At 44.1% G+C, this 27,565-nt stretch overlaps 1 protein-coding gene across 1 annotated transcript in view; it reads right to left on the bottom strand.

The window, feature by feature from the left end:
* Window positions 1–6,979: 6,979 nt before the first annotated feature.
* The window catches only part of lrfn5a (leucine rich repeat and fibronectin type III domain containing 5a), a 40,767-nt gene continuing 20,181 nt past the window's right edge, over window positions 6,980–27,565 (bottom strand). The window contains exons 3-10 of the mRNA XM_037241732.1: window positions 19,338–19,549; window positions 18,255–18,383; window positions 18,010–18,190; window positions 17,756–17,911; window positions 17,414–17,673; window positions 16,863–17,330; window positions 9,465–9,738; window positions 6,980–8,599 (exon numbers count right to left, since the gene is read on the bottom strand). Coding sequence (XP_037097627.1) covers window positions 7,721–8,599; window positions 9,465–9,738; window positions 16,863–17,330; window positions 17,414–17,673; window positions 17,756–17,911; window positions 18,010–18,190; window positions 18,255–18,383; window positions 19,338–19,534 — 2,544 coding nt within the window. The 5' untranslated portion in view covers window positions 19,535–19,549 and the 3' untranslated portion in view covers window positions 6,980–7,720. The remainder of the gene's footprint in view (window positions 8,600–9,464; window positions 9,739–16,862; window positions 17,331–17,413; window positions 17,674–17,755; window positions 17,912–18,009; window positions 18,191–18,254; window positions 18,384–19,337; window positions 19,550–27,565) is intronic.

Here is a 27,565-nt window from a genome sequence, read left to right as displayed (position 1 = left end):
AGTGGAGGTCAGGAGGATGTCTGTGAGGGAACAAGAAGTTAACGCAGGAATAATATGATATAAAAATAATCGGAGGATCAGATTGTGTTCAACCTTGTATCTTCCACTCTATTTTATGACTTCCCTTTCAGTTCTGCTTTCCAAATTTGATAGCGCCTCTAATATTTTGCTTACTCATTGTCAATCAAAGCTCCCTTCCTCCACGCATGCAGCATCATGCAGTCCCCCACCCTTGGTTGCTGGCTGGCTGGCTGGCTGGCTGGCTGGCTGGCCGGCTGGCTGGCTGGCTGGCTCATCCCTCTCTGCATTGCAGTATCTGTGTCAGCCATCGGCAAGAATAGCTGTCTGCTTGCGTCTCTGTGTGTGTGTGTGTGTGTTTTGTCTGAGCGTGGGTGTGTGCTGGATGCGGCGGCGGCGGCGGCGGGCAGTCCCTCCTCAGCAGTTGGACTCCAAGTGTAATGCTTCCTCCTTTCAACTTTCATCTGTCTGTTTGCAATTTCGATCTCATTCATATTTCCCTTTGATCCCATTTCTAGAAACACTGTCATCATGTATGCATCAACATTTCAATGTTATTTCTGCCAAATTTGCATTCAAAGACAAAAAGACAACGTTTTGCTCCCCCAAAGGATTTTGGTGATAGTGGAAGACCACCCACCTAGTACGTATATTCCACATGATTGTATTATTAATTGTCTTTTAACAGACAAATGTCACTCTTGCAGACTACTGGAGCCTAACATTGTGCCTTCCTCTCCCCCAGGACCTGCGACGTTTTCCTACTGTGCTCAGTACCTGCCTTGAGGCTGACGAAGCGTTTTTTTCCTCTCTGTTTGTATCCTTTGGCTGTATGATTTTTTTTCCCCCACGGGCTGAAAAAGGAGCACTAGAGCAGCATCACATGTGGGCGGTGAACATTGTCAAAATGTTTACCTACCTCGTATAATGGATTTATATGGCATGGCTCGCTGACAAGATACTGCTTTGAAAGCAAAATAGTGCATAAAACGATGCGCTGCGACAACAAATATGACTTGGATATTGTCCTTCAACTTACGTTTGACACCACGTTTGCACGTTTCAGCTGCTGTGAGGCGTAACCTCTGAGGCTACGCACCAGCAAATCGATGGCACAATCCAAAGATGGCTGCATCTGGCTCCTGATAGGGACAGTGGCAAGAAGGAGAGAGGATTTGAAGAGGGCACGAGGGAGGGAGGGAGGGAGGGGGTTAGGGAGGGAGGGACGGGCGGGCGGACGGACGGACGGACGGATGCTGTTCAAGTGCATCCTGCATTCCACTTTGGACCGAGAATAGGCCCAGCTCTGGTTATCCAACTTTGCTGAGATACAGATGGGCCTTCATGTGGCCCATATTGTGGATGCCAGATGTGGACCACAAAAGGACCATCATTCATTCAGGTATGTGGGCCAGGTGCAAGTGTGGCCCATCTCTGGGCCGGAGCAATTTTGCTCAATCTGCCATGGGGTCTTTTGACAACCTTTAGCAGTGCCAAAGCAAAAATTGTGGATACGGTCATATTTTTGCAACAGCGAGGATTTTAAAAGTTGTCAAAAGCTACTTCTGGGGGGAATTATGAGTCGATTGTTTAGGGTATAAGTTAAGGGTTAGAAGCAAGAAGCTATTGGCAAATCTGCACTTTTTTTAGTGTGCATAGCTTGATATGGCCTAGCTGATGGACAGAGGAAAGGAGCTGGAAGAGGTATGTCGTGGTAAAATAAAATAAAACAATTCTAACGTGGCCATTTATACAAAGGAGGAACATCAGGGACTTTTAAGCTGAAATGCGTTTGTATCGATTCTCAAGTATGCTGCTGGAGGATAAGGTCAATAGGGAAGTGACGGACGGGGCTCACTCGTATGCCAGTGGCTTCCAGTAAGCTGTCATTTAGGCATCTTATGCGTTTGGAAAAAAATCTGCAATGCTAACACAAAAGGAATGAGCAGGACAGGATGGTGTATAATTATGCAAAGCACACCGGAGCAGCTTGTCATCAGTTGAAGTTCAAACCAGTTAATCATCTTTGTTCCTGCGCCTCCTCTTTGCTGCCTGCCTGCCTGCCTGCCTGCCTGCCGGCCGACCCGCTTGCACGCTTGCACGCTCGCTCGCTCACGTTTCATCTGCTAAGGATATTGGGAGGGAGATGAGAAATGATTGGTGCCACTCCTGTGGGGGCTAATGTCGGATTTTCATGACATGGGCTGGAAGAGCAGTGGTGACTCAGCAACCCACAGATAGAAGTAAAATGGCAAATATTGAAACTTTGCGGCCTCAAAAATAGATCTAAACACGTTTATGAAATCAAAGTTTGTAAACAGAAAACTAAATGTGTCAATAAATATGCGTTGCTATGTGAGTTTATGAATGGTTTGTGTATAAAGGTCATTAAATAAATTGCACATGCTTGTAGAAGGCAAATCTACAAAAACCATTTTACAAACTCACATAGCAATACATTGGAAAGCAAGAAGAATAATGCATGACTGATTTGACTGTATAATTCACATCATGACTGTCTGATGTTGATTTCCAAAAGTTTTCAGGCAAACAGGTTTGAAGGTTCAGCCCCGCCCGTCACATTTCCTCCACATCACTTGGTCTCTGGCTGTCACGTCAGTCTACATAATTCAGAGGTGTGGTGGGCCTTCTGTGTGAGAATGAGTGTATGATTAAAAGGGTCAACTGTTCAAATGCGCTGCCTCAAAAAGGAAAGTAGCACTTCCCAAGTGTTGCGTGGCAGAGGTTAACACTCCTACTCGCTGCCAAGAGCAGCATGAAAGTGACATTGAATAGTAATTAGGTAATGATGCCTAATTATGCTCCAAATTGAAAATGATTCTTTGGTTTTAATTATGTCTATAAATGATTCATATTTAAATGAATACATCGCAATTTTTGGATTCAGCATTGACTGACTGAAAGAGCACTGATTCTCCATTTCTTAAAGCCATTCATTCAAACCAACAGTGCTACCTAGAGGAGTCAAAAAAATCGACAACTGCTCCATGTCAAAACATTTGAAGCTGTATTTTCCCATCTGGGTCACTCCATTGAGAGTGATTGAAGCAATTTTTCATGCAACTCATTTGTGTCAAATCTGATTTTAAGGTGTTTTTTTTTTAAACACTTTTAATTGTTGTATCGGGTATGTGACTGCAATTCTACGAATGAGTCGAGGAGGGTGTGGTGTTTACCTTCATGGCAACAGCCTTGGGGCAGGAGCTCGCAGCAGGGAGGATTCACACACAGACCTACTCCGCCTACTCTTCAAATGTCCAAAAACAATACGTACACTTTGTCCAACACATCAGTCCTGATTTCTCCTCTCAAAGTACACAATTGGAATTTGGAAAAATTCTAAACTTGACTCTGTCCGCAATTGGGTTGGGCCTTTTTTTTTTTCTTTCTCAATCATCTTCATACAGTATATCACATCATCTTTTCAATTAGCAATAGAGCGTGAAATGAATTCAGCGCGTTGTTGGTCTCACGCTAGTGTCCTTTTATGGCTCTCATTCTCTTGCTTGCAGTGCTGCCCTGCCCTGCCCTGCCCTGCCCTGCCCTGCGCTGGCCCTTGTTAAGATTCCGAGCAGGTCCTGGTAAGTGTCAGGAAGTGAGGAGTCACTAAACGAACAGCCAGATTGTTGTTGTCCTTCTGGGAGCAGACGGTGCAGGAGATGAAGTCAAATTCTTATTTGAAAGAGAACGACTACTCGTGCTTGTACGAGCTCCTTGTCCTCCCGACTCCCATGACAACCGTACGTCGGTAAAATATAGCGGATTAGCACCAAAATCTATCTGTGCAAGTGTGGACGTGTGAGAATCATTCTATGCAGACTTGCAAAGGGAGGCAAAAGCTTAGCTATGAATGTCAAAATTGTGAGGCAGACCAACGAAGCAGTCGCCCGCCGCCTGCTGAAAAGGATTTAAAGGTGGCCATTACATTTCAATTACCGTAGCGACAATTAACCTTCTCCCTCTCGACAGACTGCAGTGAGTCCCGCCCCTGAATGTATTTTCATTATACTGCTGCCGGGCTTTTGACACTTTGAATGGAAATCATATCATTCGCTACTGTATTGAACTGTTTTTTGGAAATGGATTGAAAGAAACATTTTTCATTATGCTGTGTTTTTGTGGGGACATTTTTCTTTTATCCAAGCAGTCGTAGAATACGTTTTTGGGACAAGCCGGATTGGATGCACAATTCTACTTCTTGAGTTACAGAGACTTCAAAATCATTTCATTTTGTGTGTGTTGGCCTACATTTAAAAAGTCTGGCACTCAACGTTGTATTGTCTTAAGAGTATGGGGCTTTGGTTTCCAGCTTGGAATTACGACTCGCCTGACTGGCACAGTGCAGCCAGGGGATTTGCCGTCACTCAGACCAGGGTGAAGATTTAAGATGATACGTATTGCTGTGGCTTGAACTCCCAATCAAAAGGTATGTATTCAACTGCTCACTTTTGGGATTGCTCTCAATTAAATGTTTACAAGACTGTTTCAGTGCACGCACGCACACGTATGTCACCGGTGGATTTTTTTTCCTTTTCCCCCCACACTTAAGTTAAACTTCCCAGCTCAAGCTTTGGGCTGATAGGCCAATTATCGACTGTTAAATCTTGGATTGCTGACCCCTCTCCCCTTGCCCGTTGGATTAGTGAGTCTGTCAATTACCCTTTGGCTCTAATCCAGTACAAAGTCACATGGGCCTCACAGAGTCAGTCACTTTATATTCAGGCAAATAAGGCAAAACGTTTAGAACAGTTGCCTTTCATGAGCTCTTTTCATAGACCACAAGTACTTGAACAACAGCATCTTTCTTTTCCACCTCTAAGAAAGCCAGATCCTGATTGGACCCAGAAAAACGGACAAAAACAAAGAGAACTGAGGAGGAAGAGAAGAAAGCAATTTTCATCAAGAAGGCCAAAAACAAACTCATCTGGAGCCACCCCATGTTTCTAATGCACATCTGTTCTATCGAGAGAGTTCAAGTTTTGTTCCGCCGCTGAACACAGCAGATGGAAAGAGAGCTGTGTCCAGGTGGGTACAATTAATTCTACTCATGGAACACGGTGGTCTCAAACCTGTGGCGTGTGGGCTATATGCGGGCCCGCAGGACGCTATTTTGCAGCCTCCTAATGAGGCCATGTCGAATGAGCAGTTGAATTGCCTGTAGGTGTGAGTGCGGATGGTTTTCTGTCTCTGTGTGCCCTGCGATTGGCTGGCAAGCAACTCAGGCGGGGCGCCTGCTGCCCCATGACTGCTGGGATAGGCTCCAGTGGGGACAAGCGGTGCGGAGAATGGATGGACGGACGGACGGACGGATGATTATGGAGCCGATTCAAAAGGGTTGCAAAAGACATACCGGAAAAGATTGCCAATTACTTTGCAGTTTAAAGAAGATGAAGACGGCAACAGGTGACGCTGAGAAAGGAGAATGTGCACCATTAGACAAATGAGAAATAGATCCCATCTGTCTGGAGTCAAAGGTATCTGCTCAACAAGAGACGGTGGGTGATATGCGTGTGCAACACAACGGTCGCTCTGACACTTTCATCCACCCTCGCACTTAAGCTGATTTGTTATTGCCGTCTCTCCAGGGTCACCGCTTGTGTTTGATTGGCCACGGCACTATAATTTAGACCAAGTGGAATGTTGCTATGCCAACAATAGCCAAGGCCAGACCACTAATTGAGGAGGAAAAAAAAACGGTGATGAATAATATTGATTTTGATCGCATGTGGCATTTGCCCACTTAAGATTTTGTATTAAGTTGATGGTGATGAAATGCTGAAAACAGTTTGAAATGATTACTTAAACAGTTGGTGTGCGTCTGCATGCAGCCAAAAAAAAAAAAAAGCATCAGACTCTGCACATTACAATGCGTCCATGGCTCCTACCTGTAAATAGCTTATGCTTGCCTCTATTACGGCAACACAAACCTAGTTCAGATAAATAGTCATTCTCATATAATCCACATCATAATCATCCTTGATATAATAATCCCTTAATGGGGCAATTATATTTCTGTGACTGTTTCTGATGATCTACTATGAGAAACAATGTGAGCTGATGCACAAATACGTTTTCAAAACAAGAGGCTGGAAAAGCGCACACGGCATTGACGCAGTGATGGCCGCCACCCGAGCGAGTACAAAGAGGCCTTCGGGCCATGGCAAAATGTGGCTGTAATAAGGTCCGCTGGGCCCTCGTGGCAAAATGTGATTGATATGACAAAAATAGATGGTGAAACTTTCATGATACAAGGTCTGAAAAGTAGAGATGAGGTGCTTCTACAAAGCCTCTTACCATTGAGCTTTTAGAGCTAAAGGAAGTCCGAGGAAGGTCATGCGTGTGCGCGCCAGAACAGAGAGGGTGACTGTATAACCAAGCCATTGAATTGTATCAAATTCAAGAAAGGGAACAATTTGTTTCCCCCGTCATCTCAGAGGCTACTCGCGAATGACTCAGCTTGCTTCGGAAATATTCTCTCGATGTCTGCCGGCCGGCACCATGACCTGATGGATTTTGAAACTAGCTCGAAAATCAAGCTCATCGGTGACAAGGCATTGATTTGTGCCATTGGTTTACATTTGTAGTCTGCAGAAGCAGAAAGATGCAAAGAAAATGCCATTTTAGACTGGCAGTGCCCATTTCCAAGGCAATGCAGCACAATATGTTGCATCCTTTTTCACTCCCAGTCACGTTGCCCGCCTTGAGCTCTGTGTCACCATATGCACACAGCTCAAAACAAGCGCGTTGCTTTTGTTCACGGCTGTGGTCAGAGCGGCGAGTTTATCCCAATGAGTGGGAGAGAAACTCAAGATAGACTTTTGTCTAAAATCTAATTCAGAGTTCTTTCAAAAATCATTTTTGTGTACTGCGGTGACACAAAAAGTTACTTTGTTCCAACCATGACACCAGAAGTTTTTAATTCAACCTTTTTTATTTTTATTTTATTTTACACAACATAACAACACAGTACATGTTGTCTTTTTCTGTACATGAGCTTTGCGGTAACATGTGACCAACAACCCAGGCTGAAGTATACCAACGTCAGCCAAAAGCTTTGTTTTCGTAGGTTCTTTTTTTTCCCTTTTAAAAAAGATCAATTTCATAAGAGGTCCATAAAGTTTCCATTTGATATTCAGTCTATTTGCCAAGAAACACAAGGCTGTGTGAAAACGTTTGTCCGACCGAGAGCTACTTCCGCTTGGAGTATTTTTGTGCAAAAGAAGGCACCGACTGCTAGTATCTCTTGCCACGGCGTGGTCACACACACACTTGCTGTCGACTCTAGACAGATGGACATTATTTATCTTCATTCTCTTTTTTTCCCTCCCTTTTTTGTGGTATTTGCAGATCAAGTGAAAATGATGCAGTGAGCCCATTGACTTGTATTCTTTTGTGCTATCAAGTGGAACCAACAGGACAAGTCGAGGACGCAACGAGACAAGGCAAGGCAAGATCTCCACTTGCTCAAGGATAGACTTGGAAACAAAGGTGTCAAAAAATGCTTGTGAAACAGACATAAAAAAGCCTTCAAAAGAAGACCATTTGTCACCCAGAAATAGACTCCTCCTTGTCCATGCTCACACAAATATTGATGTCACAGGCTCACTTGAGCTTCCAGTCCCACAAACAGACGCACGCCACACCCAAAATAACAATAGCTAACGTGTTGTCTGGTTTCAATTTAAACCGTGCTTTCCAAGATCCAGTCCGAATCACAGCGCCCTCTATTAGAGTCGCCCTCGCCATCTTTGGAGAAGAGCATTCCGCTCATGGATTGACTCCTTTTGTCCCGCACCATGCGTCCTAATTTTGCCGCGCTCCCTGGATTGTACGCCAGAGTCTTTGAGCCCCCTTCGCTGAGGGAATATCTCCTCCTCGGCCTGCTCCGGCCTCCCTCCTCCACGGGGAGAGTCTGGTACTTGGCAGCGGAGGAGGTGCGGGCACGAGGCGCCCGGCGCAGAATGGGCGTTTCCCGATAGCGGACGGAGGGAAGTGGACGAAGGTTGCCAATGGGAGGAGGCGGCTGCCCTTGGTTAAGTGAGGTGGAATTGTTGCGGTTGGTGTTGAGCGTATCTAGAGGAGTGGAAGAGGCGGTCGAGGCAGAAGGAGCGCGAGGGCACGCGCTCGGGAGGTTCTCCGGGGCGGCTGAGGTGTTTGAGCAAGCCGAACCCGGTTTACTTGGAGCGGGCTTCCGCTTTGGCCTGCCCAGCGAGCTGGTGGCGGCGGTCGAGGAGAGGCTGGCTCGAGCTCTCTCCTCACCCACTTTGACTTGTTCTTCAGCCCCAAGTGTTGTCCAATGCTGGCTGAGAACAGATGTGTCCGTGGAGCAGTCGGGTAGGGAGGAGTTGGATGAAAGCGTGGTGGTGGTGGTGGTGGTGGTGGTGGTGGCGGCAGTGGCGGCGTCCTTCCCTCCACTCTTCTTCTTTGACAGGTCCTCCAATCCGATGGAGGCGTGCTTGGAGTTACTGGGGGTCACGCTGCACCTTTGCCCGTTTGTCTGAGAGTGAACGTTGGTCATGGACATTGACATGCCTTTAACGCCATCTCCTGGGTTGCACACCTGCGGGTCATGAAACACGTTGGCAGTGAGTCACGCCTCTTTGGCGTTTTCATGTGCAGCGCGTTTCTCAGGAATCTGGATGGATGGATGGATGGATGGATGGATGGGAAAATACCCGTCGATAGAGAGGCATTCAAAACAAAAAGGGAACGAATTAAAATCCTCTCAGAGGGCCAATGAATCACTTCCAATCAATTCCACTTGTAACAAAAATTCCATTTCAGGGTAATGCCATATGCAGAGCAACTAGTCTAGTACTAAAATTTACAGCCGTTCAAAGTCACCATTGCGCTCATGCGCTTTTCCCAAATCAAAACACTTCCAAAAGACAGACATTTTACAAGCAAGGCTCTCTATGTTGTTCGCAGTCTATTAAAAGTGCAGCCAGAAGCTGCTGCTGCTGCTGCTGCTGCTGCTTTCAGGTATCGCTCATAATACACCACACACTGGCCTTGGGTAATATCAAAGTAAGCCATGCGCTTCCATTCCATGAGAAACATGGTGCAATCATTATTTTGGTACCTATGAATGAATGCATTTTGATTTCAAACATGATTTAAAGACAATTAAAAAACAACAACAACAAACAATATACCTATATCACTGTTCGAAAAGGAGTAGGAAGAAGCCTAAGCTTATCATGTCCTACCCCTATCCATCATTTAGTTCCAAGTGAGAACATTAAAACTACAAGAGAAAAACAATAAAAACATCTTATAATCCAAAAAAAACCCATTTTATAATCCAAAAGACCTACCTCTGTCACTGTGACTAATTATATTTATGGCACTATTACAGGGTAGCAGGGGATGGGGAACGAGCGTAACGAATGCGAATGGGTTCAAAGAAACAGATGGCGACCCACCTTGTAACGTATCATCAAGATGATGATGAAAATGAGCACAGAAGCCACTATAATCCCTCCGATGATGATGATCATAGTCCCGCCGAGGAATTGGGATTGCATAAAATGGCATCTCATATACTCGGACTCGGTGGTGAACTGCACGCATCCTACCACGCGGGTGGCCGTCAGGGAGGTGCTGATGTCGTCGTAGATGGCCAGCACGCATAGATCGTACTGGCTTCCTGCTGCCAGGTTGTTGACCAGGAAGCTCTTACTTGATGGAGGGATCATTCTAGGGAACAACAATCAGAGCATCTCACTTCATGTTACAGGCAGATCTCAGGAAAAAGGATTCATCGTGACCTAGTGCAGTGGGCAACACTTGTTCATGTGGGAATTTGCCCATTCGTCCTTCAGTTCCTTCGAAATGGCTAGTCAGCTTTTGCCGCTTCCCTCATTCAAATGCTAATGAAATTCCTCATTAAAACATGAAGGGCCAGTTGGCACTTCTTGGCCTTTTGCGCACTGACTGAGCAAAAGGTTGCCTTGCTCACGTTAACTATCTGTTTTAGAGTTAAGTGAAGGTGAGATGGCATGTTAAGGTTTAGTGGTTTGTATTAAGGCGTGGGGAATGTACGCGGAGGTCGTTAGAGTGCCCTCTGTGGAATAACACCACATGGAGATATGTGTGTGTGTGTGTGGCTCTCCGTGACCAATCGCTGCGAGCCCATGAATACTAAAAGGGACATCTAAACACTGAGCTGACCACGGCTGCTCTCCAATGTGCTTCCCTCCACGGTTTCCTCCCTCTTTCTCTCTCTCTCTCTCTCTGCAGTTTAACGGCGGCGGCGGCAGCAGCGACAAGCTGACATACACACACCTATTAATTCCCCTATCTGTGTCGTTGGGTCGCTCTCACACTGATGCCCACAAACAGAGACGTCTGTTTACTAACTAATTAAATGGCATATGCCTGTGCAGGTGCACGCGCGCACGCACGCACGCACACCCCCACACCCACACACATGCTGAATGCTCTTCAGGGTATGATGCCCTTTTCGATCATGCGCACTGAAACTTGATTTAAAAAAAAAAAAGTTAAACGGATATTGAAATATCCGTCAATACAATTTTTTCTTTAAATTGTTCAGCCCTTACATACATATATGAAAGTATCTAGTATGTAAAGCTAATGGCTGACGACACATGTAAAGTTTGCATTTTGTATTATTATACATTATACTGAATTTCTATATACTATTTTGTATTATTGCTTTCTAAATGACACTCGCAGCATAATTCCAGAATGACGGTTCAAAGCAGCATAGTCTGCTATTATTGTGCTGTGTTGCACAATGCCTCACTGTGTTGTTGTTTTTTCAAATTCAACAATACCCCCAAATAATGGAGGATCACTTAATGTTTCCTCTGAAAGCATCAAGTGCGTTCTGCACTCCCTCTCTCTCTCTATGCACGTCTCACTCGCTGCTCCCTCATATATTTGTCATCGTCTGGCCTTAGCTCTGCATTTGAGAGTAAAAAATGAGCTGTACATGCATTTTCAAACTGGGAGAAACGATATTGGTAATTGAGATGAATACCTTCAATGTTCCTATGTCCATGTTGCGCAATTGTACTGCCCTAATGTGACCAGTTCTAGCTCGAGCAGTTGAAGGGCTTGACACGGGCACACACAAGCTTCAAAACTACTTTGCAGGAGGCCTAAGTGAGAAATAACTCCGCAATATTATATTTCAATTTTGAGACGTAGCTAGCTACATGCCTCAAGTCAATTTTGCTTTAAATGCAGTTAGGTCTTTTTTTTAACATTGAATGTGATGCAGTCAGAAAGGTTGTTGTTGTTTTAATAACCGCTCCAACCTACATCAAGCATGAACTCATTTTCCTATTTGAATAAGAAAGGCAGTGCTAATCTGCCAATTCACTTTACAGCCTCTTTTAAATGTTCAGACGTGGTAATGGGTCGCGCGCGGTCCGTCCACTGACTGCCATTCTACAGTTGGCTTGCACTGACTTCATCAAATATACGTATTCTCGTGCAAATACATTTAATACACAATTGATCATTCATTGTTTAAAAGGGAAAGAATGACAAGTTCATCCGAGCGGACTGTCATTGTGACCAATTTCTTTGTGCCTGATCTGAATGCTGCTGCCAACATTTGCTACTCAGCAGTGGGCAGATGACTGACTTGGCTGAGGCTATTACACTAATCTATCTGCTCTGCCAAGCCCTGGGTGCCTGTGTGTGAGAAACATGTTAGTGCGTATTGTACTTTCACGACATTATTTCCATTACTCGCAGGGTATGAACAAGAGTTCACGCTGCGCTACGGAAGTGCCATCGTCCATGTAGTATGTACGTATGTGAATCTCAAACGTGTGTGCGTGTGTGTAAATGTGAAGAAAAAAAGCGGGGTTTTTTTCCTTCAACATTCGTCACCGATCCACAGCTCTGACGTAGGAAGGGTGTGTTTGTGTGTCCGTGCGTTTATTTATCACTTAAGCTTCCCTCACTCCAGGAGGGCAGTGCAATCACTTTCAGCTTTTTGTCTCAAGACCAACGCCTTCATCCATGCACACGTGAAAGCAGATTGCTTTGTTTCAGACCATTTGATATGATTAATTTTTGGACCACAGCCGTGCCTGATTCTTCAAGCATTCGTGACCATGATTCAGAGAAGGCCTCTGGGCTGGGATGACGACGGGACGAATAAGGGGCAAAGGCTGCCATTTCCGGGATGAGGGGCAAATGCTACCATTTACTCAGCTGCAACTTTTACTCCGGCCAGACTATATGTGACACATTGTCTGATTGTTTCTGGAGTTTTCTATGTAAAATGCATTGCTCAGTGGCGGTTTTATGTAGCTGTAAACGGACTTGTTTTGTAGCATCTCACAAAGGCACGGAACTGAGATTTGTTTTTTTGGCCGATGTCTAAATGTCAAAGAAAAGAGCAATCATCGGTGATTTTTCAGACAGTAATGGGCACGCAAACCATTCACTGAGCGAGCACAATTTGCTAACGAGCCAAATAGAATTGATGGATAGAGAAATGGAGCTATTTTAAGCTGAATTTGAATACAGCAATTCATGGTAGTTAAATTACGACAGCATTACTGTTAATCACAAAGCTAATGCGGTTTACCTGCCAGATGGCACAATGGCGCCACACTCCTAGATTTAAGTCTCGCATGGAGACGGAAAACACCTTGCTTCTTATCTCTGTTCCACCATGCATAATGCCCCCAATAAGAGAATTCATGGATAACAAGCACCGACACAGCTTGTAGACAGAGGTGAAAGTAGAATCCTGCACCCGAGACAGGTGGGCTTTGTTCGAAGAAATCCCCACTTCCCATTTTTCCCCCCACTCGTGCAGACTGAAAAGAAAACATTGAGTTTTGGCAATATGTAGAGTCAAAGTTCAAGCTAATTGAAGGCTTGAAACAAAAGTAGCCATTGCAGAAACCATCATGTTCAATTTGGATCAGATGGAGCAAATACTAGAAACATTGCCAGTCTTCATTGATGAGAAATAGAGAGAAAAAGGTTGTGGAACTTGCTGGAAGGACAGCACATAGCACAAGTTCAGCTTCCAGGACGAATTTTGTGCAGAGCAAAAAAATCCAGCGAGCGTGGATTTGGCTAGTAGGTATAATGCTGCAGGGCAGCCTGTTGCAAAACAATCCCTCCCTCCCAGCACCCCAAAACTGTCTTTATTTATTATGCATTTAATATGAGACTTGGGTCTGGGGCTGCGGATAAAATACTTTCGCCTCAGCAGCAGAACAAGCCAAAAGCTCCACTGAATCAAGGTTTTTGGTTACGGAGAAGAACACTTCATCCCATCGACATCACGAGCACGCTGTGCTGTGCTGTGCTGTGCTGTGCTGTGCGCGGACAGACACAGCCTAGGGTAAATGATGCCCTCCGGCACTGCACTCAGCCGCGACTTGTGAATATTTCATCATCTTAGACCTGCGGACAGCGTGCATTTTTCATCCACGCTAGGTATTGGCTGAGCGTAGCCGGATAACCTGAGCAAGTGATGAGGTTTCGAGACAACACGGAATGAATTTTGCAAACGTGATGCTTCTTCAGCAAGTTCATCATACCTGCAAGCGTGTGTTGCTACGCTGATAGCAGAATTAATTGGCGAGTAGGACGTTGAAAGTGATTCGAATGACACAAATGCAAACACAAAGTGTGGCGGCGGCTGTCACATCATTTGACTCAGAGCGGGACAGCAGGTTGAGCCGGCCGTTGAACTGGATACAAACAAGAAGAATGGAATGGAGAGGATGAGGTTTCAGGGCGATTGGTTGGCAAGCTCTTCTGATCAGCTTCATTCTTCCACTTAAGCTGAGTCATCTGCATCGCTCTTTAATGCTGCGGTTGCATTCCCCTGTCTGCATTGTCTGCATTGTCCACGTCAGTCCTTTGCACATTGATTCTGCTCATTCGTTTTTCTTCCAACCTTTTGCTACCGACTTGTGTCTTTGGGCTTGGTTTGCTTTCTGCAAATTCGGTGGGGATATCATGGCAAAAGTTGCCATCGAAAACAATATCAGCTAGATTGACTGGTAATTAAGAAAACAACAACATTATACAGAGCTACACTAGCCCAACCAATTGAATTCCTACGTCTAAACAATGGTAAGTGTTATTTAGATTGTATTTTTTGCATCGTATTTAATATATCATTATTTCGTAAAGGTAGCTTCAAATATTCGATTTGTGAACAATAGTTCAAAAGGGGTGGGGTTTCAAAAAACAGTGTGCCTTGTTATTTTATTATTGCCATTTCTTCTTTTCTTACTTTCAAATGTAAATGACTTTCCTTTCTTTTATATTGTTGGAAAATAAAGTTCATTCGTTCAATAAGCCCCTGGGTATTTACGATAGCAAAAGCAATGCTATAATTGCTCTAATTTTGTCCTTGTGTGGTCCCAAGATGTGTATTTCTACTTTTAGCTGAGCTGGGTATTACACTGCAGGAGTAATTGATTAAGATTAAATAGCTCCACAGGGGAAAGTGGGGAGGAGGTAGGGACACAATGTATTTGAAGAGCATCCATACACAGCTTGCTGAACATTTGGAAGGACAGACAGAGACGGAAGAAGTGTACTATGTGCTTTGGGTATTTAGTTGACCCTTTTGCGTATGTTGTGCTGTGTTTTGTCCTCAGTTATCAAGTCCCGTCATGCTATCTGGACCTCAGCTATGACTGCAGCAACTACTTAGTGATGAATGTTCTTTCCGACCCATTCATTCTTGTCGTTCGGCAGCGCACATCTCTAGATAGAAAACTGAACCCGGAAATCAATTGCACTGACACAGTCAGGAATTCTGTGTAAAAATCGTCTTTAAATAATAACCACAATTGCTGGAGCAGTAGTAGCAAGTGAGGAGAAATACAGTCAGCAGCCACTGGAGTATGTTGAATGAGCAATCAACAATTCGGAATATTACATTACAGATACGGAGTATATTGCACAAGGTCACCATAATTGTGGGTGTGTTAATACTTTCTCCATTTTAGGTCCCACGCTTTTCTTGAAGAAAAAAGATTTGAATACGAATCTTGATGATAAAATCAAAATACTTTGCCTTCATCTGTGTGCAGGATAGAATCGAATATTTCCTTTTTTCACAACACTTGATATCACTACAGCTTTTTCCGCCTGCCTTTTAACCCCTCTTTTCATCTCATGCGCTCCGTCCGTCCCATTTGTTTCCTTCTCCGCTCTGTGTTTAATGAAAAGGTAAAATCAATGGCCTTGACTCTTTGTTTTGCCAAGTGTGCTGTTCAAAGAAAATCATTCCGTTTTCTGAAGAAAGCGCAAAGTAAAAGACACATGCGGAAATGACTTCCCTTTTTCATGTTGACAGGAGCCTTGTAAAAGACAAGTGTCTGTCCATTTTAAGCCTGATTTCAAGTCAGCTCACACCGTTTGGAATCGGATCCACCGGTGTGCTACATTGAGGTTATGCTCGTCACATTTCAGACATTTGGGCAGAAAGATGGCTTGCCGCAACAATGCTTCTTGTAAAGCTCAAACGTGAAGCCTTCACTGCCTGAAGTGGATATGTGCCTACTTGGGATCTCAAGCAGGCACGTAGGGCCTTGAAATACTTCACTGACCTACATTTACAACACAACATATTGTACTAATTCATTTCCAACAGTCTTTTTCGTTATTTCGCAGGATGTCTCGATTGCGCAGCTTCTACTCAAGGTGGATTGCGCAAAATTATGCAAAGCTATCCACTAAGCAACAAGTGCTGGCGGCGGCAGCGGAAATGACAGACATGACTCCCTTTTAAGGCAGACTTTATAAAAAGAACAAAACTAAACTGGACGCTGTGAGAATTTCACGAGTATCGCTTCAATTGTTATATTTACATTTCCGTCGCAGAAATATCTACCATATTATGTCGCCACGTACACAGATGTTGCTATGCTAATAAAAAAAAAAAGAAAAAAAGACTTTACATGTAAATAACATTGTCACTGATATCAGCCTATTCTGAAAGGGCTCCCGTTTCATGGCGATGACGTGCACAGATGAAGTATGGATAGGGATTAGCGTTGCCATGAAAGGAAGATAATACTGTCACGGCTCCTGACAAATGCTCTTTGCGGACAATAAATCCATCCTACCATTTGAGAAGCGTAAACATTTTGCTCAAATAGCAATCATTCCCAGTGAGCTTGATGTAATATCTGTAATCCTGAGAAAACAACACGCGCCACAAGAGAACGTCTTCCCTGTCAAAAGCTATCTCCGGGTGTTCCAATTGAGGTCACTTTGCTTGATGAATGTTTTTCTCCATGTCTGTCAAAACTCTGCCTGTCTGATTGTGGCGCCACAAGTCAAATGGTATGCACATGCTATTTGGAAGCCAATGGAAATGGGGAGGAAGTCAAAGTGAATACATACGTAGCGATTGGCTTGTTGGAACATGGATATGAACCGCAATATATTGGACCAAGTCACAGTATCGATCTAGCCTGATTATGGTAGTCATTCTTTAAAAAGTTGATCCTTGAAACCTAGTATTTCCTTGTTTCCGATGGTTGTGGTTACTCTTTTCATGGCCATGCAGTATTTAATGGTACCCTTGTAAACCTCATGTAACAGAGTTATCTGTTCATGTCCAAATCCAAATCATCTCTCCCCCCCCCCCCCCCCACATGGTTATTAAATGTGCATGTAGTAATGTGATCTATACAGCTCAGGCGTGTCATCCTCCACCTCCCCAGTGCCCAGATCTTTGGGTATTTGTCTTCATTGTCCAATTGTGTGTGTGGGGAGATGAAAAATGATTGTGAATATTCATGATTCCTAATTAGGACTGAATCATAATGATTCTGAATATGACTTACCGATACACAAGTGAATCATCTTGGCTCCCGTTGTATTGGATCTGGAACATCCGGATACCTGGAATATTCCTCTGGAAGTTAAACTTGATCAGCGCCGTCGACGACGTGGCCTCGGCGCTCACCACCCTCTTTTCTACTCCACCCTTCACGTCGCCCGTCACATTGCTTCCGTTGCTTCCGCTACGGGTAGATGTGGAAATGTCAGACGATCCTGGGTCAGGCTCCTGAATGTTGTTGGTGTTGTTGGAGATGTGCGGGAGTTTAATGATAACCAAGTCGACAGTTTGGTGAGCTTCGCCAGCAGGGTTGGAGGAGATGCAGGTAAAAGAGCCTGTGTCTTTTACAGTACTGATGAGGATGTCCAGACTTCCGTTGACGTAGACCAGCATTCTGGAGGAGTTTGAGACCAGTTTGCCATCGGGAGATATCCAATGTATCGCTGGCTCTGGGTCACCTCTGGCCTTACATCTGTTGACAGGTCCAAACGTCATCAAAGCAAATTCTTGACGGATGAAATGATTTATAGTGCAATGAAGGTTAGCGTTGGATACCTGAGTGACACTCTCTGTCCTTCGAGGACCCTCATCTCATGGGAGTATCGCGTTATGAGTGGGGGTTCGCACAGAAACTCCTCCTCGGGAATGGACCAAAAGTAGCGTCCGGAGAGGTGCTGAGGTGAGGCGCACGTCTCCAAGTCGTCCTCTCGGTTAAGCCTTCGCAGCCAAAGTAGCTCACAGTTGCAATGCAGCGGGTTTCCACCAAATGATAGTGCAAAGGTTGAGGAGCTCAAGATCCCAGAGTTGGCCAACACCTCGAAAAGAAAAGAAAACAACAGGTTGCAATCCAGTGACACTTCCATTTGCAATTCACGCAGAATACTTTGATTGACCTACCTGTGCTCGTTGAAAGAGAGGGTCAGGTGGGAGCTTTTGCAGTTTATTTGAGGTGACATCAAGCCGGTTGAGTTTCTGGAGCAATGAAAATGTCCCCTCTGGGATAAAGTCCAACATGTTGTGGTCCAAACTCAGTGTATGAAGGCTTGTCATTTTCTGGTGGAGGGACACCATTTCATCATTTCACAAGGTTTGTCATTTCTCATGACACACATTCAACCCAAATTGTACCTAGCGGAGAGAGAGACTCCTACCTGAATGGCCTCCCATGGAATGGAATCAAGGTTATTATAACTGAGATCCAATTCTTCTAGTGCAAGCAGGTCATTAAACGCTCCCTGGTGGATCAGTACCAGCTGGTTGTTGTTCAGAATCAGGTGGTGGAGCTTGGACATGCCACTGAACGTGTCGTTGCCTATCCTTGTCAGCCGATTACTGTTATATCATCACAGCCGTTAGTTAGCAGCTCTCAAGTACAACAGTCAAGGTCAAGTTTTACCTGTTGAGATGCAGAGCTCGGAGGTTCTCCAGATCAGTGAAGGCATGAGGTGTGATGTAGGAGATGGTATTTCTGGATAACGTGAGGTCCACAAGCCGCGTCATGTTTGCAAAGTCTTTCCTCTTTACACTGAGACAGAAAGATGCAGTGTTAAAGGATAGCGGGCTCAACTTTGACCATCATTGCTGCAGAATTCCAGCCTTATTGGCAACATGGCCAATTCAATTGAAGACAATCGGTAGAGTTATTAGTGAAGAAGCATCTGGTGAAAATAGGTTGTTGGCTGGCCAGCCAGTCATTGACTTCAACAAGCGGTATCTTCTCTGTACTCCATTTTTCATTCTGTACAAACGAGCGAGAATGGCTCTGCAAAATCTAGACGTCTGAATGAAACCACCAAATAACGTGCGTAGGTTGACTCCATTGGAAGCACGTCGCACTACATGCCGCCACCATACTATGCACTTGGCAGAAAATAGCATGATGACGGACGCCCTGTCCATCAAAGCAGCCTGCATACATGTGGCTGCAGGTATCCGACATGTTTTTTCAAGTCACAAGTGATCCACTTTGTTCACATTGACTGAAGTTGCATGCAAAAGCAAAAATGCATGCAAACAACAGAAAGGAAATCATCAGGAATACGCAACATCATTTTGAAACTCTTTGGCCTTTTGTGAACTGACTTTGGACTTCATTTGGTTGAATAGAAGGAGTTTCTTTGAATTCACGCCCGTCGTTGGAAAAGTGGAATGCCCCCCAAGGAATTGAATGCGCTTCATCATCATTCTAGTTGATCCTTTTTGCCTAATGAGATTTATTTTTTTCCATCAACTTCTCGATATAATTAGCCAGCCCAATGTTTAGTCTCGCCCATACTTTGACCGTGACTTCAAATGCTACAGTCAAGTTAAAACGGTCTAGAAAATTCATACTAAAGTCACTGGATGGACATGTATTCAGATGAGACACATTTCACTTCTAATTTGGTTCTTTATATTTTGGGTCAATCTTATTTGAAGCCTTTTGTACACAATCAACAGTAATGGGTCAAAAGGGAATGAGAAGTCCCGCAACACTTACCTGGTGACAAAGTTGTCGGCCAGCCTCAGTTCCACCGTGTGCCTGTCGATGTTTGGCGGAACAAATAGTAGACCTTTCATGGCGCAGAGTGTGGCCAGGTTGGGTGACAGGATCTGACAAACGCAACGCTTTGGGCAGATCTGTGCACGAACCGCCACGGCCACCGCCAGCATCACAAACAGGAAAAGCCTCTCCATGGTCCCTGCTTGTCAACTGGACACCTGAACAATCAAAGACGCACAGAGACATACATATGACTTCTGGCACATGAAACAGAGTGTACTTTCAACCTTAGCTGTGGTCACAATATTATAGTTCTAGTATAGAAAGAGGCAGTCTTGCAGCATTACCACCAAATGAGATTCAATGCGAGAACTTTATTTCAAAAAAAATAAAACGCCTTTACCAAGACCACATGACGCACACTCACACACATCCGCCAAGCTGGTAGTTTATCAACACAGGCTAACGGAGAGAATGGGAGTGAAGCCAGTGAAAACCTACTCATTAACGACAACCTTGATCACACGTTGAAGGACATGGCGGGCGGAACTAGGATTAAAGGGATCACAGGCACATGTGCTCGCTCGCACGTTACAATGAAGCCCCAAATGGGCATTCGCTCGAGTCGGAATCCCACAATGAGGCTACTTTGTCACTTCAACTCTTTTAGGATGGACATTCTGAAAAGATATCTGTATTCATTGATTCAGGTTATATATTTGACCTAATAGAAAAAAGAAGAAGATGAGGCTACGGACCTGGTGAATGCCACATTCAGAAGCGCACTCACACAACTACTGCCTGAATTAGTGATTGCCAGAGTGAGACCAAAAAGAAAAAATGGAGAAAAGCGTAGAAATGGACCGTTGGAATTTCATGTTATAATGAGTGTCAAAAAGAAATGGTCTACTAAAGCTGCAAGCGAGACTTGGAATAAGTAGCTTCAATGGATGGATACAACGCTGTCAAATTGCATTTATTTCTCTTTTTACTTGAAAGAGTAAAAGAAGGCATTACATGGAGTGCCTTCGAACACACAAGCACTTGCAAGTACACCGAATGAGAGCAGGCTCATGACCCTTCTGACACCCAAAAAAGATATGAGCTCATTAAACGCACCCAGCAAGGGCTTTAATGAGAGCGAAGAAGGCGAAATGGAAAGTAAACTAGGGAGAATTAGCAGCCAGAGAAAAAGGAGAGATCAGACGGCCCCCTAATTAAAATGAGCGCTCAAGTGTGAATAGCCATGTCAGAGAAGAGAGAAGAATTGCACGAAGACCAAAGCAGGTAGAGAGGGTGACACCCGTATTGCATGCACGCTTCCGCTACCTTGTAATCCATCAACTAGAATACGTAGCAGAGCCAGCATGGGCAATAAAGCCTTAACAGCAATAGAAGGGCTCGCTTGCACTCGGTCACACGCACACGTACGGAACATAGCGTACAAAATACACTTTAGCGAGCGGTGGCACGCGGCGTGACTCGGATCAAACACAATTGTGAATTAGCCAAAGGGATTATGTCGTATATGGAAGAGATTGTTTGGGATGTTTGCAGCGGGGCATAAAATACGCTTTTGGGTGGTGCAGGCGGCCTCATGCACTTCTTTCCTTCATTCTCGGGGCTCTCCGAGCAAGCCTGTTTTACTCTTGGCTTGTCTACTGATGGCAGCACAAATGGATTCTCCACAAGCAAGCGCCACATGCTGAAACTGATCTTAGTCTGCATTTAAATCTCATTGCAGGGGGGTGGGAAAAAAAAATCTCATTGGGATAACAGCGAGACTTGGCAGCGAAAAATGGCAGTTTGGAAGTGCCTGTGCAATCCAAATCTTTTGATACTCTCTAAACCCCTGACTGGAGATTTTTGGAGACTTTACATGCTCCCCCTGCAGCTTTTCCACACTTGATGTTTTGTTTTGTAAAATCGCTGCAACAACAGCAATAAATCGTATTTGAAAGTCTGTGGCGAATAGCAAAGAAAAATGTTCATGTTCAGTACTGTAGCTTACTTCATGGAATTAAAACATGTCACCTGAGGCGTTGCAGGTCGCAAGAAGCAAACGACAACGCGGTTCAATAAGATGGATGGAGTTAAGGATTTACTGTAAGGGAATGAAGATAATTGCACTTCAACTTTGCCAACAACAAGTCTGATCCAATAACGCAAGTGAACACAACACAGTATGCAGTGCCAAGTACTTGCGCTAAAGTGGATCTCCAGAGCTGGCAAAACACTTGGGATCTTCTTGAACACGAGCAGAGCGAGTGCCATGCTTGTTTTGGAGGCTACCATTATCTTTGTCATTTTTTAGTCAAGGCATCCACACTGTCATAATACATTCGATGCTCTATTCCTCACAAGCCATCCGTAGACCAGGAGGAGTTCAGCAAGCTAGCAAACGCAACTTCCTTCCTGTTCCTTTGTTTCCACTCACTGCCTTTATTTTCCTGTCTCAGCTAGAACACACCTTATAGCCCTTTGAAGAACAACAGGGGTCGACAGCTGCTTAAATGCATCCCAATTAGTCTTCATTGAATGACTGCGCTTACTACATGAGGAGCAACACACAATCAGACACCAGCGTCAAATGCAAGTCCACATAATGTATGGCATAGTATGTCCACATACTCAATTATTGCTCTTGGATCCACTTTTAAACACACTTCACAGTATGCATTTAGTCTAAATGGAGAAGTAATTGAGCCCGTAAAACAGGAAGCATCAAAAAAAAAAAAGGCTTGCAATTGTACACCGCTGCTGGCCCTAATGTGATACTTAAAGTGCTTTCCAGACTATTACGTCCCTATTTTGTTTTATTTTATTGATTGTAGTGTAATAGTTATTTGATGATTAGGTTTTCAAGACATTTCATTGAAAATATTCTAACTTTGAATGTTCCAAGTATAAAAATGATGAAGAAGCAAATGATGCGGCAGATATGACGGCGGCGGGCCCAATTAAAGCAAGCAAAACAAAACAAAACACAATTTCATCATAGAAAGTGTGGAGGTTATGTTCTGATCCTTAACGCTCAGTTAATGCTATTAATATGATATACAAATATTTATCAGTGCGCCCTGTGAGCAGGTGGCAAACAGTCAGTTGGGATATGAAATATTAGAAAATGGTTGAATTATGCCTTGCCGTCCAAAGAAAATCTTCTCCATTCAACTCCATTCAAGCCAAACACCTCGTTGAGAACGGAGAAAAACACAAATGACTCAAAGGTAAACAAAGGTGGACAAAGCAATAGCACTCTGTACTTAACGCCAAGGACATCTACTTAAAATATGACTGTGGTAAAGATTCAACTCGCTTCATTAAAACTCTGAATGATACAAAAGTCAAAGAAAAGCAGCCCCGTGAGGCACTTCCAATCTTGCCAGTGATCTGCAGGTCTAATATCCGCTCGGCTTCCTGCTCAATAGCGCTACCATAAAGGAAGACAAAAACACAAGGCCTTCATCGGCCTGAAAAAAGGCATCCATTTAAGTAATTTCAAGTTCCAGAAAACGCTGGCTGGTTACGACGGTACACTGAAATGTGCCGTTCGCTCCGTGGCGGTTGCATCCGCAAAGTTAAGCCGAGTAACAACGTTGATCATATGTCTTGATATAAAATGATGGAATGAGATGAGCCGGGCGGGCCAGATTCCGGCCCAATGGCTCATCTGGGCTCATTTGCCGGCGCCAAGGCACCAGCTTGACTCACTTTAGCGTTACAAACGCTGCATACAGATGTTGAAATGAAAGCGCAAAACAAATGGAAATCAAAATGCATTGTTTGAACGTGATGGTGGAAATGCCTGCCGAGGCAAGTGCAAGAGGGATTTTGAATGGTGCAGAGAGAGGAGGAGAATGACACAAAGTGGTGGGAGTATGACAAACACTTTCCATCATCATCCTGGAGGCATGAGGAGGCTTCATGCTTACATAAGAACGCAACGCAGGCACAAAGCCCATTGCGCCTATGCACATTTACACAAACGCGCACGCACACCTTCTTTGTCTCGCTGCACAATGTTACATTGAATAGCAAGGTACACATATTCTGAGGCTAGGGTGTAATTACACATTCCTTACACATGCCGTCGGGAAATTAGAAAGCGTGGGAGCATTCATCTCTCCCTCTGGCGTCTATCCGCAATCTCATTTCCTATTGTGCTGCATGGGTGCCTCTGACAGCCCTTCAAGTGACCGTGTGAGCAATTAACACCACGGACACCTGAAACAATATTTTCAAAAGAGCGCAAGAATAGTTTGGCATATTTCCTCTTCTCAATGTTTGCCACTTACATCCTTAAACATCAGCAGACAGCCTTTGCTTGCTTTTCCAAGGCCGTCAGACTGAAACTAATTGGACTCATTTTTGTGGTCTGCTGCAGTAGGATGTCACCGATTATTCCATTTATGTATGTATCCGGGTAACGGTCGCCATCATCATTTATCTTTGCAGACTTAGCAAAGACAAAGGCCACCCATTTTTGGAATGTGCCAGGCAGGCACGGGGAGAACATGCAAACTCTGGCGCCGGACTCCAACCCTGCACCTCTGCACTGCCAGGCGAAAATACTAATCAGCGTGCATTTAGAGAAGAGCTTGCATACCAAGTTTGTGTTATTTAACTGAAAACCGGTGTTATGACAAACCTAGAGAAAGAGAGGACACGGCCGTCTTCAATTATAAATGAGCATTTATGGACCCAAGAGCCTCCTCCATTGCACTCCACTGCTTTTTGTGTGTTGGAGCCGGTTGATATCAATGTATAAATAAAGAGCTTTCTTCTCCTCCCCTATGAGCTTAGCTGCAGGGTAGGTACACTTCAGCCACGGTCATTCTTTGAAACAGATGATTGCAGGTGTTGGTCCACAGCCAGCCTGCGGGGGGATGTTGACTGGCTCAAAAAAAGACCTTGTAATATTTATTGCCCACCAAAAAACTCAATAAGAAATAAGATACAGAGCATAGAAACTAGAAGAGCAACAGAAGTACTGCAGTCAATACAAATCCAGTCCATCTATTTTGTATGACTTATTCTGTTCAAGGTCGTGCTAGGGGCTGGAATTCAATGGCAGCTGACTTGCAAAATGTGAACAACACTCTGTATTGATTGTCAAACAATCACAGCGCAATTGGGAAAAGTGTATTGAGAGCGAATCGATCGATCGATCGATCGATCGTTCACCAGCTTAAAGGGAGCCTTTGCCATTTTCAAACTGTTAACGGGATGGATTGTAGCCTGATTTCACTGCTCCCTTCCCTCCACAAGTCTCTGACCAAAGCCCAAACAGTTTTCACCATGATTTTACTATTTGGAATTGCCTTTGGTAGGTAAATATTGATGTCCTTAGCCTTCTGTTATTTATGTAACAATTCAGAAAAAAATAAGCTACATGACATAATATCCACTTAAACGGCAGACTCAAAGCACCACGCTTGTTGCTTTTGATGTGTGACAGCCACAACAGCTATAGGCTAATCACCTGAGTATGTAGGTTAAACACAGATCAGCACTTTGCGTGCGTGCATGCGTGCGGGTGTGTGTGTGTGTGCGCGAGCGACCACACAAATACTAGGCTAAATGCTGGTTAGTGCGCATGCATGTCTATTGCTCCAAAATACCTGCCTGCCTTGCCTATTGCTCCAAAATACCTGCCTGCCTTGCCTATTGCTCCAAAATACCTGCCTGCCTTATTGCTCCAAAATACCTGCCTGCCTTGCCTATTGCTCCAAAATACCTGCCTGCCTTGCCTGCCTTGCCTGCCTTGCCTGCCTTGCCTGCCTTGCCTGCCTTGCCTGCCTTGCCTGCCTTGCCTTGCCTGCCTTGCCTGCAACATCTCATGAAGCCTCATGTGTGTCTATCAAAAGTCAATTGACACATCAAACCCAAACGAATGGCATATGCTGCCGCAATGTTCAGTTGGATCTCAATTGTTGCTTTTTGACGATGATTGACCAAGAGTTACTAAATGACAGGATATTACCACAGGCTGTTATGTACTTTTAGTAGGTGAAAAAGCAATCCCAGCACCATCTAAATAGGACATTTTGGGGGAAATGTTTGTTTCTTTTATCGGTTTCAATGAAGCAAATCTAAAAAGGAAACGTGATCATGCTGGTGGGAGAGGAGGAATTTGAACATAATGTGAGGGTTCTAGTATTACGACCAGGCAAGATCTTTTTTGAAAGGATGTCCTTATTCCAGGAAGTCTGATCATCTGTTGAAAGGCAGAAAGACAATTAAAGTTGAGCCATGAAAGTGAAAAGAGAGATGGGGCTGATGCAACCCTAGAATGTTGGAACAAGCTGCTCAATAAGAGATGAGGCAGAGAGAAAAAGAAGGACGCTGATTGGTAACTGATCGGAGGACGAGACCATGAAAAATGATAGCATCCATCGGGGAGCTGGCCAAGATGAGCGTGCGTGCGTGCAGAGCAAGGGATGTCGTAAAAGAGCCAGTTAGCTTGAGGCCAGGAAGGGGACCGGCTACAAGCTGTCTGACAAATGGTAGTATTAAAAATAAAATGGGGGAATCTCAGGATAACAGTTGTTCACTCCAAAAGCGCATCAGCAAATGTTTGTGAAACATAAAAGCCTGAATTAAATGTCAAATAACATCAGTGATGATGGAAATCACACTCAGTCCCTTTTTTCAACGCACCGTGACTTTCAAAAACATGTTTTCATCCCCTTCTCACATTTACTAAAAGTATTGATGTTTTATCCTCGACCACATCCTTTCTACAAAATGGTCCAAACAACTGGAGGAAAGAATGCAGCTGCATCCAGAATTGAACAAAGTTGAGACAAAAGCACATTTTCTATTTGCTTCTCTTTTGGGGTTAAGATAAACAATGTCTAAAAGTCTTCCAAACATGGCTAATAATTAAAAACATAACGTACTGTTAAACAGTGTGACGTTAGGTTAGAAATAGAGTTGCATATGTTTCCTCATCAATCAGCCTGAATGCCTTTGTGCCATTTCTCTCTCTCTCTCTCTCTCTCTCTCTCAGCCTGAATGCCTTTGTGCCATTTCTCTCTCTTTTTCTCTCTGCTTAGAGCGGGAGTTTACTTGAAGTGGCATTCCAGCAGTAACATGCAGCTGTTTGTATAGTTATCAAGCCCCCCCAAACACACACACACCAAAATACCTGCTCAGGAGCAGATGGAGAGCTCATATAGTTAGGGAGAAAGTGCTGAACACACTGATGGGAAGGAGTTCACTATTACGTAAAGATACACATTAACGGGCAGAAGGCGAGCTCATATGATGTACGTATACAAGTTGCTCTGGCACATCAGTCAACCTACTACTATCTGGTTAAAACACAATTGTATGCACAAGAAAAACCCTTGCAGTGTGGAAAAAGCAAATAACAGTGTGGTTATTTCAAATCAAATGGTATTACATGACATGTCTAGGTGCTTCTGTCATTTAAAACGGCATGACTGGTTGTGAAGGCCATAAAAAAAAAAAAGAACAACAAAAAAAAACCATCTTCCAACTTGAATGTCCTTTTTCATTTGCGTCATTCATCCATGAGTTGTGCCGATGCCGTGGGCCTTTCAGTGTAAAGCAAACAAGTATGGCTACCCTCACATCTTGTTTCATACACTTCATTTGCCGCCAATGCCTCGGGTGTGAAAAACAACACGGCCAGATAGCGAGGAGAGCCAACAACTTTTAGTCAGGAATGATGAGAGAAAGACATGCACTCACGATACCAAAAAACCAAAACAAGAAATGACAGCACTATATCGGGAAGAAATATATAGTATCTCGCAGAAAGCACAATTGCATGGAATTATATGCACATTTGTTCAAATGAATTGTAAAAGCTATATACAGTTATCTAGCAGGAGTTGCACAAATTCTAAGCGTTGCATGTCTAATCCCCAAAAACATTCTGCCAATTCTTTTTTCAAATGCGGATTTAGGTCACCTTGTTATTGCAATCAGAAACCCCAATATTAGTGAGGTTTTCGCAAATATTTTCTCATTTGGAATATTGTGCCTGCAATACATCCCAAGAAAGGCGGGACAAGGCCAAGTAAAGACTGTGAAAGGTGAGGAATGCTCAAAAATACACATTTGGAACGTTTGCAATTCGAAAAAGGTGAGGTCATGATTGGGTATATGTGGGCTCAAGAACACTAAGTGTAAAAAGAAAATGGTCAGTTACAGCTACTAATGGAGGCATGTGAGAACTCCAGCATGCAAAA

The sequence above is a fragment of the Syngnathus acus genome, chromosome 22 (assembly GCF_901709675.1).
Source record: "Syngnathus acus chromosome 22, fSynAcu1.2, whole genome shotgun sequence".
Classification (NCBI taxonomy): domain Eukaryota; kingdom Metazoa; phylum Chordata; class Actinopteri; order Syngnathiformes; family Syngnathidae; genus Syngnathus; species Syngnathus acus.
Note: the sequence above shows the minus strand (reverse complement) of the source record. Positions and strands in the feature narration are given on the sequence as shown.